The sequence below is a fragment of the Polypterus senegalus genome, chromosome 8, assembly GCF_016835505.1.
Source record: "Polypterus senegalus isolate Bchr_013 chromosome 8, ASM1683550v1, whole genome shotgun sequence".
NCBI classification, from domain to species: domain Eukaryota; kingdom Metazoa; phylum Chordata; class Cladistia; order Polypteriformes; family Polypteridae; genus Polypterus; species Polypterus senegalus.
The window spans coordinates 161,202,883-161,217,784 of NC_053161.1; the positions used below are offsets into that span (position 1 = coordinate 161,202,883).

A 14,902-nucleotide genomic window follows, 5' to 3' on the forward strand; every position below is an offset into this window, starting at 1 on the left:
GAAAACATCCCCCACACCATTACACCACCACCACCAGCCTGCACAGTGATAACAAGGCATGATGGATCCATGTTCTCATTCTGTTTATGCCAAGTTCTGACTCTACCATTTGAATGTCTCAACAGAAATCGAGACTCATCAGACCAGGCAACATTTTTCCAGTCTTCAACTGTCCAATTTTGGTGAGCTCGTGCAAATTGTAGCCTCTTTTTCTTATTTTTAGTGGAGATGAGTGGTACCCGGTGGTCTTCTGCTGTTGTAGCCCATCCGCCTCAAGGTTGTGCGTGTTGTGGCTTCACAAATGCTTTGCTGCATACCTCGGTTGTAACGAGTGGTTATTTCAGTCAAAGTTGCTCTTCTATCAGCTTGAATCAGTCGGCCCATTCTCCTCTGACCTCTAGCATCAACAAGGCATTTTCGCCCACAGGACTGCCGCATACTGGATGTTTTTCCCTTTTCACACCATTCTTTGTAAACCCTAGAGATGGTTGTGCGTGAAAATCCCAGTAACTGAGCAGATTGTGAAATACTCAGACCGGCCCGTCTGGCACCAACAACCATGCCACACTCAAAATTGCTTAAATCACCTTTCTTTCCCATTCTGACATTCAGTTTGGAGTTCAGGAGATTGACTTGACCAGGACCACACCGCTAAATGCATTGAAGCAACTGCCATGTGATTGGTTGATTAGATAATTGCATTAATGAGAAATTGAACAGGTGTTCCTAATAATCCTTTAGGTGAGTGTATAGAAGGGTACAAGTGTGTGTCTGGTGGACTGACAGATACAGTATTTCTATAGTCTATGAAATTCTTTCATAATAATCTAGGCAAAATGTAAATTTCAGCCAATGTATTGTTTATAAAATTAAATGGACAGTCTTACACTTTGAAATAAATACATATATGTTAAATAACTGTTGAGGGCTCTGAAGGGATAAAGTTCAGCTTGGAAGATCTAGTGGATTTGTTACAGTCCACAGCCAGATAGTTGATTGTGTCATTTGTGGAAGAAACAACTGTCACCCCCCTGGGTGACCTAAAACCTCAAAGAGAAAACAGGCAGGAGGAAGTTTAAATCATAACTATTTATTCTTTTATTCTCTATTACAGGACACTGTTACTTTTCTGCCAGGTGAGGTCTTTTTTTTTAAACATAAGTGAAAAGGTACAGAATTAGATTACTTACATCATATAGAGTTTGTTATCGTCATTGGCTGCTTCCAGTTGCTAGCCAGACTCGGGGCAAAATGAGCCGTGCTAAATTATAAGTGAACACGGTCAGCGAAAACACGTAGATCATTCATGTCCAGCATCGCGTGTTTCCTTTGCCATTTTCAGCTCCTTTCTTTATTAGCACGGAAGCAGAAGGCAGCTGCCTTTCTCATACAGTAAATAAATAAATAGTTTCCTGCTGACAGCCCAATGTAGTCTGCTTGCATCCCATCTCAGCTACCTGGAAACGCTTTTACATTATATAATGTACTTAATTACTTTAAGATATAAAATCCCGACCTCACAATTATTAATTTGTCTTGTTATGATATTTTTTACCACACATTCATCCTGAGAGATACCCAAACACCTTTTTATTTTCAAATAACAAAACCCATTCCATTAGTTAAAGAAAGCTTCTAAATTGTTGAGGTATTACTACAAATCAAGAGAAGCCATGTTTCCTATGATAATAATAATATATTTTATATATGTAGCACCGTTCCTATGCTGTATACACATCTGTAAAACACTGCGTGGCGTTGTTCTCCATATTGCAGGTAGTCCAGAGAGGAGCAGGAGGATTGAATCGAGGGTAGTGGCCACCAAACTATGAGGACTGATGAAGGGAGTTGGCTCACACGTGTTCAGTGCTTCTTGGTGCCCTTCTGATTTTGACTCTGCTCTTTCTACAGACGCTGCCATTCACAGTAACAGTTGTGTAATATGGAGGATGTGTGCTTACCTGTGCAGGAGCCTCTAGAGAGGAGCAGTGATGACATAGAGAAGAATCCCATGCCAAATAGGGGTCTCCTCTCCAAATATACCACAGTAAAAAGAAATGTCGGCTTAAAGGAAGAGGACTGTGACTGGGAATCCACTCAAGTTAAACAGGAGAGTCTTTCCATTAAAGAGGAGGACAGTGAGTGGGTGCCTCTGAGGATTAAGGAAGGCTCTGTTGAAGCATTTGCCATCACCGACAGGCAGAAAAATGAAACTGTTAACAGTGTAAAGGAAGAAGGCTTCATATTGGAGTCAGACTCTCAGTGTTTTAACCCTAAAGAAGAGGTACTAGAACTGGGCTTCAGTCCCTGTAGTCCTTCCTCCTTGCAGCCCCACTCTGTCGATGTGAAGATGGAGTCTTCGTTACCTGAAAAGGCAGCAGGCTCCAGTCATTGTGGAGAAGGTAAGTGATAAAATAACAAACATCACAAATCAGGCTGCGCCTCTCCAGGCTGTGATTTACCCAATGGGTACTTCCTTTCCTTTTCACAGAACTTGGGAATGTGGACATGTTTTGATGTAAGGATTTTAGGTTTAGCAATGAAATGGAAATGCTTTATTACAGATTTTGACTGAAATGAGTCCTTATCACAACTGAGTTTGTTGCCTTTTACTCCCCTAAAGCCTTAATGAGCATTGGGTACCAGCATGAGGACAGTCAGATGAGGAGCAGGCTGATGTTAGAATGACACACAGCAGGTTTGTTATCTTCAATATTCTTGGCATGATTGCCCTTTGGGCGTCACGTTTAATATCTCCTGATAAAAGTGGACAGTGAGCCTGTTTGGTTCTCTCAGCCATTTGTGTGATACACAGCAGCATAAAATCAACCAAGGAAAATATTTCAAAGTAGTGTAAAACCTGACAAGTTGCCATGACACAATTATTAGTGACCATTTGAACAATTCACATCAGTCTGATTAGAGGAGCTCCGTTGTCACTGCAGTGGAACTAAACTCGCCTAATTTCCAAGAGTCACATGATATGAATCAGCCAGTGATTAACCAATAAATGATGGCTTCAATGTTTTAAAAGGTACCATTTGTTTCATGTTCCTTAACTCTTTCAGGGCTGATGTCGACTTTTGTCAAGAGGAGGAGTTGATGACGGTAATCAACTGTAAACTGTGACAAAATCCAACGTTACATTTTAGTTGGACTCTCGTTGCTAGAAGGAAAGTTAGATTCATTGGTTTGACCGAGATTCCCTACACTCTCGTGAGCAGCAAGGCGCACATAATGGCTAAAATGGCACTGACATCTGGCGAAAGATCAAAGCGAATGTGTAAAGCAAAATACTCCGTGGACGACGTTGTTGCCTATTATTATCTCTGAACTGGACTATGACTTGTCAGACTCAAGTTTTTGATACAAATGATCGAAGATGAATGTGAAGATTTTGTTTCAGCCCAGTTGCTTAATTAGAAAACAATACTTGCTGATCGGAGATCTTATTTAATGTCATGTCTTGTTAGTGTTTTAACTCTGCAACGTCAGGTCATTCTTGTATCGTAGATTTGATCCTTTCTAAGGATATCATCCAAATAATGTGAAACCTAAAAGAGATGAATAAGTTCTTCATTTTCCTTCTAAGTTTTTATTAACCCTAATACTGCATGATGAATACACACGGGTGTAAATGGAAACAAGAAAAATGGAGAACTGCTGGCTTGTTTGTCACTTGCATCTCATTTGTAGTAAGGAGCAGTCGAAAACAATAAATGCAGCTGATTAAAACTAAATAAGTAATTACAGCTTCAAAATCTTAACAAGACAACGAAAATGAAGCAGAAAAATGTCACTTTGGCGGTAAAGGGTTATCACCAATTATTGACTCGTCATGACGCAATTGGGGTTGGAACAAAAGCCAGCAGCCACTGCGGCCCTCCAGGCCTGATGCTGCTCACCACTGTTATAGAGTATGGTGGTGAAAGGAAAAATGATCAAAGATGTTTTGTGTTTTCACTGCTGAAATCAACCTCTTAAAACATCAAATCAACTTAAAGGCAACCCGGAGAGATCTGGAGTGAGGGTTTCAACCATACCATGCTCATTATACAGAGAAGAACTTTATGGGAGAAGGCTGTGGAAGGGCTCCACTGCTGAAAGTCAACCATAAAGACACATTTAATCTTTGCGCAGAATGGAAAATATTCAGTGCAATGATGAAACCAACATGGAACTCTTGGACATTGCAGACTGGTGATTTGTTTCTAGGTACTGAAATTAATCTTATAAGGAAAAGAATAGTCGACCTACATTTAAATATGGTGGATGTTCCATAATGTTGTGGGCCTTCTTTGCTGCCTCTGTTGCTGAACGTCTCAAACATATTAAAGTAATTAGAAAATATGAGGATTACTAGGACATTTTAGAGTGGAATGTGCCACCCTGTGTCAGATAACCAGAGTATGGGCTGAAGATCGGGGTCCTCTAGCAGGGCAATCGCCCAAAGTACACATCTAAAAAATACGTAATAAGGAAAAATTCAGACTGTGCTGAACTCTCCAATAACAAGTCCTGATCTCCAAACCCATCAAAATGATTATTGGACTTTAAAACCAATTGGCTCCACCAGTGATGAATTAAATGTGAATGCTTATATATAAACATCTACGCGTGGAAGTGTGTCTGTCCGTCTGTCCGGCACAGAAGTGTGAGGCTTCAGCATGAAGCTCAAAGAAAGCAACTCTGTTACCAAAGTGAAACTACAGAGAAAAGAGAAACTCACTTAGCCGTTAATACACAAGTGAGGTGAGCACATCGGCAAAACGAGACCTCCGAGGAGAGAGAAACTCACTTAGCCACTGATAGACAAGCGAGGTGACCACATCGGTAAAACAAAACCTCCAAGGAGAGAGAAACTCGCTTAGCTGCTGATAGACAAGCAAGGCGAGCATGTCAGTAAAATGAAACCGCAGAGGAAGGCAAACCTTGCTTAGCCACTAATACACAACCGAAGTGATTGATTGATAGAAGTGTCAGAATCCATGGGTTTCTAGGAACCTGGGCATTTTACAGCACAGGCTTATACACAGCTAGTCTTACATATAAATGTCTACGTGTGGAAGTGTTGTGTGTGTCTGTGTGTCCGGCCCGGAAGTGCAAGGTAACAGCATTAAGCTCAAGGAGCCAGAAAGGCGGCCCCAGATTAACGAGTCGGAGACAAACTCACTTAGCCATTAATACAAAAGCGAGGTGAGCACATCGGCAAAACAAAACCTCTGAGGAGAGAGAAACTCGCTTACCTGCTGATAGACACAATATGAAAGCAACTGGCAATGTTTTTGAATCTGTTTTACAAACTTGATTGTTTGTCATTGAAGTTCAGCATAAAGCCAGAATATCCAGGAAGAGACCCCGTTTTGCATTAAGTGAATGCGTGGCAGACATCACGGGGCCACCATTCCCTGACCATTGCAATAATTTGTGGCAGAGTTTGCTTTGTAATGGTTTGTCTCTGGTCAAAGTGATTTTAAATATATTTATTCTGTCCTTTGAACATTTTCAGGTAATTTTGCAGAAGTACACTGATTTTTTGTTTTCTTAAATAAAAGTCAATTCCAGAGTAGTAAGTATTAAGTATGAAGTTAAATGGACAAGAGACCCAAGAGCTATCTATAGTTAAGTTCTTTTAGTCCGAACATGGAGTTCTGGAGTGTACACTGTAGCTGTGTGTCTTCTTGACTTTGCAGACTTGCCTCTGCCATTAGAATTGTTTCTAACAATGACACCTATTGTCTGGGGACCAATGGCTTGAGGGAGAGAGAAAAAACTGAGTCAAAATTTCACTGTTAGGAAGGAAAAAGAGGCAGAGCTTTGGAGAGAGCAAAAGGCAAATGAAAATGAGAAAGTACAGATTGGCTGTGTTGAAACATCTTCTTATATAATACGCTACCATGGCTGTCTGTTTTTGTCTGTCCAGGATTTTAAAATCACCTGTAGCTCGCAAACCGTTTGACCCATTCACCTGAAATGTGGTACACGTATACTATGTGATGTCTACTGTCCATTTTCGGGTTGATGATTGACCTCCAAGGTTATTCATCTTTTTATTTTATTTTATTTTAGAATTAACTCTCTGCACCACACAGCAGGGTGGCCATACGGTGCATGCGTACGGGCACTGTTCTCATCCCTACCACCTTCGCCGTCACTTCACCTAACTTTTCATATCTTAAATCATTTTTGTGGCAGATTGAACACTTAAGTGCCATCTTAAGTGAAAAATGAAAGAAAACATACTAAGTAATTGCAACACAAAACACTGACTTAATCAGTTTTAACATGAAAAGATGCCAACAACAGAGGAGAAGAAGTGGGCCACTAGGGTGGAGAAAAGAAGAGCTGCTAAGGAAACAGCCAGCGCATCAACCTCTGAGCAAACGAATGCTAAACATATAGAAAAAGAGGATGGAAACAATAAGTCAAGTGTATTCACTGCACATTACTTGTGTAAAAATAAGACCTGTAATCGAGCAGAGAGGTTGATGTCCTACTGTATATAGGCACACTTAGGACAGCTAGGTTTTTAGTAGTGTGTTCTTTATGTATGTGTACTCTCCCTTCACCTTGTATTTTGGTGAATAAATGAGTTGCTTTTGATTTACTTTGGAAATCTGGCATTAATCTGGGTGTGAATAAAAGCCAGCAGGTGCTTTGCATGGGGCTTTCATGGCATTATGTCACTGTTCAATGTACAAATGTGTTAAACTCTTTTACTCCCCTCCATCTTACATAGAGGGGCATGTAAAATGAATAATATATATAACTTTGCCATTAAGTTTCTAGTTACAGGAATCCAAAATGACCCAGTACTTTGGAAAGGTGCTTAACAAAATGAATTAGAAAGATGGTGAATGGTGTATTTCACCTTCTTATTCCTTGAGATTTTCTTACTGTCACGTGTTCAGTGTACAAATGTGTTAAACTCTTTTACTTCCCTCCATCTTACCTAGAGTGGCATGTATAGTGAGTACTGTATATAACTTTGCCATTAAGTTTCTAGTTAAAATAATTTGAAATGACTTTGTACCGTGGGAAGATGCTTAACAAAAATGAAGCAGTAAGTTAGTGAATGGTGCATTTCACCTTCTCACTCCTTGATATTTCCTATTAATGTTCATATCTTCCTTGTTGGTAATGTTAATTCAAGAAATTGAAAAAATCAGATTAGCAAATTGATGTTTCACATCACAGTCCCACCCTCCTCTCAACCATTTACGGTTAACGGCCCACGACCGCAGTCCTCTCGCCTCTCATTCGTGTGAATGCTTTTGTCAGACATAGTTCCTGCGCTCTCAGCTCTTATAAATTTTTATATTTTCCTCACTTTAAGTTCCCAATAAAAGAAGATTTATTATATCCAAATCTTAATGAAGAATTTCATCACGAAGGGTTATCAACAGAAGAAATAAGTACACGGGCAATCCTAGCACCGAGAAACAATGAAGTCAAATGAATTAACATGAAATTTGTCGATCGGTTGCACGGCACATTGGTTAAATGCGTATCAATAGACAATGCTGAAATAGTTGGTGATGATGGTGCGGAAGATGAAAACATCAGTTTACAATATCCCATAGAATATCTACAACCATCAACACCGTGCAGTGTTCCATCGGCCAAATTACTGTTGAAAGAAGGATGTATCGTAATGTTATGTAATTTATGTCTGAGTGATGGACTTTGCAAGATTGTATTAAAAATTGGTCGAACAATTCTGACATGTAAAATTTTAACAGGCGACAAGAAAAGTAATGTATTAAATCTGCAGGGGATAACATCAGACACCAAAGGAGATCGTGATATACCATTTGGATTAAAATGTTTACAGTTTTCCGTTAGAATAGCTTTTGCTATGACAATTAACAAATCACAGGGACAAACATTCGAAAAAGTCGGTTTATTTGTTAGAGAGAAAGAAATGAAATTAATTCACGGGCAGTTATACGTTGCGTTGTCTAATTACTCGCTGTAATGTAAAAGAGGTCTTTTATGCATGCGTAACAATTCCCATGAAAATAACAATCTGTTTAAATTGCACATCTGCTTCCCCATACGCAAGTGGCAGAGCCACGAAGTGGCTACCGCTCAGAGCCCCCTAGTATTTAAACATAGTAATGGTGAATTGCTCACATATAAAGCATCTCATTTTGTCTCTTCAGTGCTTTCCCAGTTTTGTTTTTCTTTGGCACTGTACTCTTATCAGTGTGTTAAGATGAATTAAAGTGTGCCTGCCACCAACCAAAAAGGAAGGGAGAGTCTGGGTTTGGTTATGTGTTGAGTGTAGTTCAACAAGAATAAGCTGTTCTGGACAAAAAGATTGACTCTTTTTCATGTTTCTTAGAGCACTTCTTAATTTCACAATTTGTATTTCTACAGGTGAGCAAGGCAATGGTAGCTTGTCAACAACAGAAATGGAGAATATGAAGAAATCAACATCTAGATCCAAGAGTTTGAAAGTTGCCACTTTCCAGAATACTCCTCTGCCTGTTGTGGTCCATACAAGGGTAACCAATAATAAACTACAGATGCACAATGCAAATTCAGCAACCCTGTCTGTCTTACAAGAACAGAGGAAAACTTTTAATTGCAGACCTAAACGCAAAGATAAGTTGAGGATTACAAAACAAAAGCGGTATGATTGTTCTGAATGTGGAAAACATTTTTCTAGGAAATGGGACCTTCAGACCCACACAAGAATTCACAATGGGGAGAAGCCGTACCAGTGTTCGGAATGTGGCAAACAATTCTCTCGCAGTGACAGTCTTCTAACTCACACAAGAATTCACACTGGAGTGAAGCCTTATTGCTGTTCTGAGTGTGGTAAACGATTCTCTGAGAACACACAATTTCAGAGACACACTAGAATTCACACTGGTGAGAAGCCATACTCCTGTTCAGAATGTGGCAAACGATTCTCAAGTAGTAGCACTCTTCAGGTTCACAGAAGATGTCACACTGGAGAGAAACCTTACAGTTGTTCAGAATGTGGGAAGCAATTCTCTAGTAGCAGCAGTTTGAAAACCCACACAAGAGTTCACACTGGAGAGAAGCCATATTGTTGTTTTGAATGTGGCAAAGGATTCACCACCTGTGGGAACCTCCAAATCCACAAGAGAATTCATACTCGTGAGAAGCCTTATTGTTGTAATGAATGTGGCGAACAATTTTCTGATAGGAGCACTTTTAGCATACACACAAAAATTCACAGCGGAGAAAAGTCTTTTTTGTGTGTTGCATGTGGCAAACAATTCTCTCGCAGTGACAGTCTTCTAACTCACACACGAATTCACACTGGAGAAAAACCGTACTGCTGTTCTAAATGTGGTAAGCGATTCTCCACCAGCAGCATTCTTCGTTGCCATATAAGAAATCACACTGGAGAGAAGCCTCATTCCTGTGCCAAATGTGGCAAAGGTTTCTCTGACAAAAGAAGTCTTCAGAACCATGCAAGGGTTCATACTGGAGAGCAAGAAAATGGATAAACATTTTGGCACTAATTACTGGACTCCTATACGGAAAGAGTTTTCAGGTCCTTATTTGATAAAAAGGTTCATTTATTTTACTGAAGTGAAGAATGGCAAGTAGCAAACTCAGAATTCTAAAAGGAGCTCAAAAGTAAATGAGAAATGGAGGCACAAGTAATATGTGTCAATCGTGATGTAACACGGAAACAGCAGGGTAGTGTCACCAAAACATTGGTCAGGTTATGATCTTAAATGTAAAAGTAAGGAGATGAATACTCAATGGATAACCTTTTCACATTGCTGTCCAGGGTTGGTTCTTGTTTGTCAGCCAGAACAAATTCTGACTGCTGGGTCTTTGTCTCCGCGCTTTTTATTCCTGGCACTACACCCACCATGGTCATGAAACCCATCTCGCCATCATGAAGTCCCCAGTCATTTGTGGATGATGTAAACTTGTACAGCTTAAGCGATAGACTCCTAGAAGAACATGATATTTTGAAATAATTTTCTGATGTCATCTAAATGGCATATGCGTGCTATAAAAGTCTTAATCAATGGCCAGTTATTGTCCACTAAAATTTTAGTTTGGATGAAGAATTGGTAATCGGGACTTTCAACCAAAAAGCCTATGAATATTTAAAAGAGAAGAGTAGAGGATCAACCCAGGTGTACAACAGCAGAAGTCCAAGTAAAACTGACTAAAGGATGAATAAACTCAGTCCATCAGCTAAACTTGGGCACGGTGTAATTAAGAAAAAGCATTTAACTTTGTCAAAGTGTCCAGTTATTGAGGTTTGAAAAAATTTTAAAAGGTAACTTTAACTATGACATTCAAAACCTCAGATGTAAAGGATATGTAAAACACTTTAGAAATTATAGTATAGCAGTAGTTAGCTGGTGTCAGTAGTGGACATACATTTGTCAAAGAAAATGAAGACCAAATTAAAATACAAAGCTTGAAACTTGTCATTTGGAATTGGTGTTACGGCTGATTGTTTCCTTAATCAGAAGATATTTGTTACGGTGCAATCGGGTTTAAATCTTCCTTCTAATTTTATATGTGTTTGTCTTGTAAAATATTTTATTATTCGATAAAGTACATATGTTTACTTCATTTACTAACTGTGCTGTTCTCATTTTAATTTGACTATTTTTTATGATGACATAGTTTTTTAATTTTAAATTATTTTAAGTTTTCATTTTTTTAATTTTAACTTAGCTCTAAATTGTGTAATTGACATATTTTCTGGAGGTATTATGCTGCCGCCATTCAACTTTTTCTTTTTTTTAACATTTTATTGAATTTATTAAAAGCAAATAACATTGCATACAGGCAAGTCAAATTTTACAGAACTATGTTCAAGTCAAATCAACCTCCACCAAAGAGACAGAGAGAGCTAGGCCAACAGAATAAAAGTAAAAAAGAGAAAAGAAAGAAAGATTAAAAATGGAACAGAATCCACTTCCTCAATTAAAAAAACTTATTCTAAAGTGTTATTGATTAGTACCTGTTAGGTTTTAAAAAAGATCTGCACAGATCCTCTTAAGTAAAAATTAGATTTTTTCAAGTTTCAAATAGTATATAACATCAGTTACCCACTGACTTAGAATAGGAGAGTTAGGATTCTTCTGGTTGAGCAAGATAAGTCTGCGTGCCAATAGTGGAGTAAAGGCAATCACAGTTTGCTTGTTCTTCTCTACTTTAAGCCCCTCTGTGAGCCCACCAAACACTGATTTGGAGGGATTATGACACCCAGGCTGTCTGAAAGGCACTTAAAACTTTTGGTCCAGAATGATGTTAATTTGGTGCGGGCCCAAAACATGCGACCCAGTGAGGCTGGAACTTGATTTGCAGCATTCGCAGGTGGGATCTTGACCTGGGAACATTTTGGACAATTTTAACCGAGACAGATGTGCTCGATATATAATTTTAAGATGAATGATTGAATGCTTTGCACATATGGAGCTCATGTGAATTCTCTGCACTGCTACCTTCCACTCCTTTTCTGATATGTTGAGTGAGAGATCCTTTTCCCACTGTCCTCTTGGATCTTCTAAAGGGAGGGACTGTAAAATGGTTTTATATATTACAGAAATGCTGTCTGAGTCCTCAAGACTGATCAATATTTTTTCTGGCATAGAGGTTGGTGGGAGGTTAGGAAAATTGGGCAGGTTCTGTTTAACAAAGTTTCTAGTTTGAAGGTAGTGAAAGAAATTTGTTGCTGAAAAATTTAATTTGGAATGTAATTGTTCATAGGATGCAAAGACGTTGTCAATGTACAGATCTGTAAGTAATTTAATCCCAAATGTTTTCCAAATATTAAAAACTGCATATATTTGAGAGGGTGGAAAAAGGTGGTTCTTGTGCAGAGGTGCCACAGATAAAAACTTCTCTATCTTAAAATACTTCCTACATTGGTTCCATATTCTGAGTGAGTGAAGCACAATTGGGTTGTTAGTATATTGGCGATGACTTGTACTTATTGTGGCACAAAGCAAGGAATATAAAGAAGAACTTCAAGATTTTATTTCTATTGTGGACCAAGCCAGTGTGTATTCGTGTATTTGTGTCCATGTCCAGGTATTTATAGTTTGTATGTTTGCTGCCCAGTAATAAAACTGAAAGTTAGGTAGAGCCAGGCCACCTTCTGCCTTCGGTATTTGTAGGGTTGCCCTTTGGATACATGGATGTTTTGAATTCCAAATAAATGAGGTTATGGTTGAATCTAATTTCTTAAACAATGATTTACTGATGTATATTGGAATGCTTTGAAATAAAAAGAGAAGCTTGGGAAGGATATTCATCGTGGCAATGTTAATTCTTCCAGATAAAGTGAGATGAAGGGTTGACCATCTATGCAAGTCTTGCTTAATTATTTCCATACAGATGGTAAAATTTTGTTGATAAAGGGCTTTATGTTTACTTGTGTTTACCCCTAGGTATTTAAACTGATCTGCGATGATAAAAGGGAAGGTGTCCAATCTAATATTCTATGCTTGAGAATTCACTGGAAAGAGCACACTTTTATTCAAATGAATTCTGAGACCAGAGATCTTTTGAAATTCTGTAAGTGCTGTTAGGACTGCAGGCATAGTATTTTGTGGGTCTGATATATACAGAGAAATTTTCGGTTCTAGTCGTTCTCTGATAATCCCCTTTATCTTATTAGCATTTTGACAGTGAACTGCCAGTGGTCCAATGGCGATTGCAAAAAGCAGTGGTGACAAGGGGCATTCTCGTCTAGTACCATGTTCTAGCTTCAAGCAGTCTGAATTAAAGTTGTTAATCCTAACTGAAGCTTCTGAATTGGTATACAATAGTTTGAATCATGCATAAATGTTCAGGCCAAACCCAAATTTCTCCAATGTAGTGAAAAGGTAGTTCCATTCAGTCATATCAAATGCGTTTTCTGTATCCAACGATATCATCTCTGGGGTGGTTGACTTTGTGAGTGAATATATTACATTAAACAGGCGTTTGATTATTGGAAGCTAAGTGTCTGCCTTTAATAAATTCAGTTTGGTCTTGTGATATTACCAAAGGAAACACTTTCTCTGTCCTTCTCGCAAGGACTTTGGAGAGTATCTTAACATCATTATTCAGAAGTGAGATTGGTGTGTATGATGTACATTGTAATAAGTCCTTTAGGAAAGACAATAATTAATGCTTGGTAAAACGTTTGAGGTAGAATTTGATTGTCTCTAGCTTCTGTGAATGTTGCTAATAAAATGGGAGCTAGCTGAATGGAGAATCTATATCGTCCTATCTATAACGTCCACCATCTTGAACTTTCTTATTTATGGCCCCATCTTCATGAAATTTGGTAGGCGGCTTCCCTGCGCTAACCGAAACCAATGTACGTACTTATTTCGATGGTATGACGCCACTGTCGGCCGCCATATTGAACTTTCCAACGTCACTAATTTTCCAACTTCCCGTGTAGGTAGAAGGCTGAAATTTGGCAGGCTTATTCCTTACAGCTTACTTACAAAAGTTAAGCAGGTTTCATTTTGAAATTCTAAGCATAATGGTCATAACGGTCAAAAATGTCCGCCATGTTGAACTTTATTATTCATGGCCTCATTTTCTCGAAATTTGGTAGGCGGCTTCCCTGCGCTAACCGAAACCAATGTACATACTTATTTCGGTGGTATGACGCCACTGTCAGCCGCCATATTGAACATTCCAACGTCACTAATTCTCCAACTTCCCGTGTAGGTAGAAGGCTGAAATTTGGTACTTATTTCGGTGGTATGATGCCACTGTCGGCCGCCATATTGAACTTTTCAACGGTCTTTGTTACTTATGGGCCCATCTTCAAGAAATTTGTGCAGCGGGTTCCCAACGCTAACTGAATCCTACTTACGTACATATATACGTCCATAGCCTGCAGCTCGGTCACCGTGTGAGGCAGCGTTGGGTCCCCCATCCCAACGCCTCCCACGTTGTTGGCTGCCTGCCTATATAAGGCCGTCCGTCACTCCAGTCTCTACATTCCCTTCCTTGCTTCGCCACGGGATTCAAGTCTCCCTGCTGATAACTACAGCCTTTTAATTTAATCCACGACTTCTCCGCTGTTTTATTGTTCATTTATTATGATTATAGTTATTGTGTAGGTATTTTAGACTTACTTTACATTGTTCAGGTACCCATTTTCTTTATCATTCCAACCCCCATTAACATGTCTATCGAGGTGATCACCATCGATCAAAGAACTGTCACTTACTGAGTGGTTTCCATGCCCAGAGATGGCACCTACCTTTTCCATTCTCTTTGCGACATATTGCATGGCCATATCAGCCTCACTCTTGATATCCGGAGGAACATTGTGTCTTATGTATTGAATGACTGGGACAGGTTCAAGGTGTGGACTGATGACGGTACAGGAGATAATTATACTACACAGGAGCACTAGAAGAGTGAAATGCTTAAGCCCTTCACCTATGGTTCTGCATGTGAGTTGATGGCTGCCAGTGAATTGTTCGGTTGTCGCTTTCAAGTGTACCGAAATGGCCAAATATTTTACACCTTTGGACAACCGCCAATGCTTCTTAAACATCTTAGATTGACAGGTGACGATTTCAGTCGTGGACACTTTGATGTTTATGAATGCTTAAACTTTCAAAGCTGGATGTAAAGTTATCAATGAAACCGGTTGTATACTTACAACGCTTGACAGATGCCGATTGTCTCTTCAACACAAGTCCTACAAATACTGTCGTAATTGAAACAAACCATGAAACTCAAACCGATTATGACAGCAGCAATCCAAGGTGTGACATATGAAACAAGATTACTGTTCACATGGCCAACTGTACGTTGCATGCTCAAGAGTAAGCTCAGCGCACAGCTTGGTCATATTACAACCGGAGGGCCGAACTGACAATATGGTATACAAAGAGTTCCTTAACAAATAATTATTGGTATATTT

The 14,902-nt window shown here is 39.1% G+C and overlaps 1 protein-coding gene across 1 annotated transcript in view; it reads left to right on the top strand.

Annotated features, from left to right (window-relative positions):
- LOC120533370 (oocyte zinc finger protein XlCOF6-like) overlaps positions 1-14,902 on the top strand; it is a 39,552-nt gene that overhangs the window by 2,121 nt on the left and 22,529 nt on the right. Inside the window, exons 2-3 of the mRNA XM_039760223.1 lie at positions 1,912-2,402; positions 8,383-9,471. Coding sequence (XP_039616157.1) covers positions 1,943-2,402; positions 8,383-9,471 — 1,549 coding nt within the window. The 5' untranslated portion in view covers positions 1,912-1,942. The remainder of the gene's footprint in view (positions 1-1,911; positions 2,403-8,382; positions 9,472-14,902) is intronic.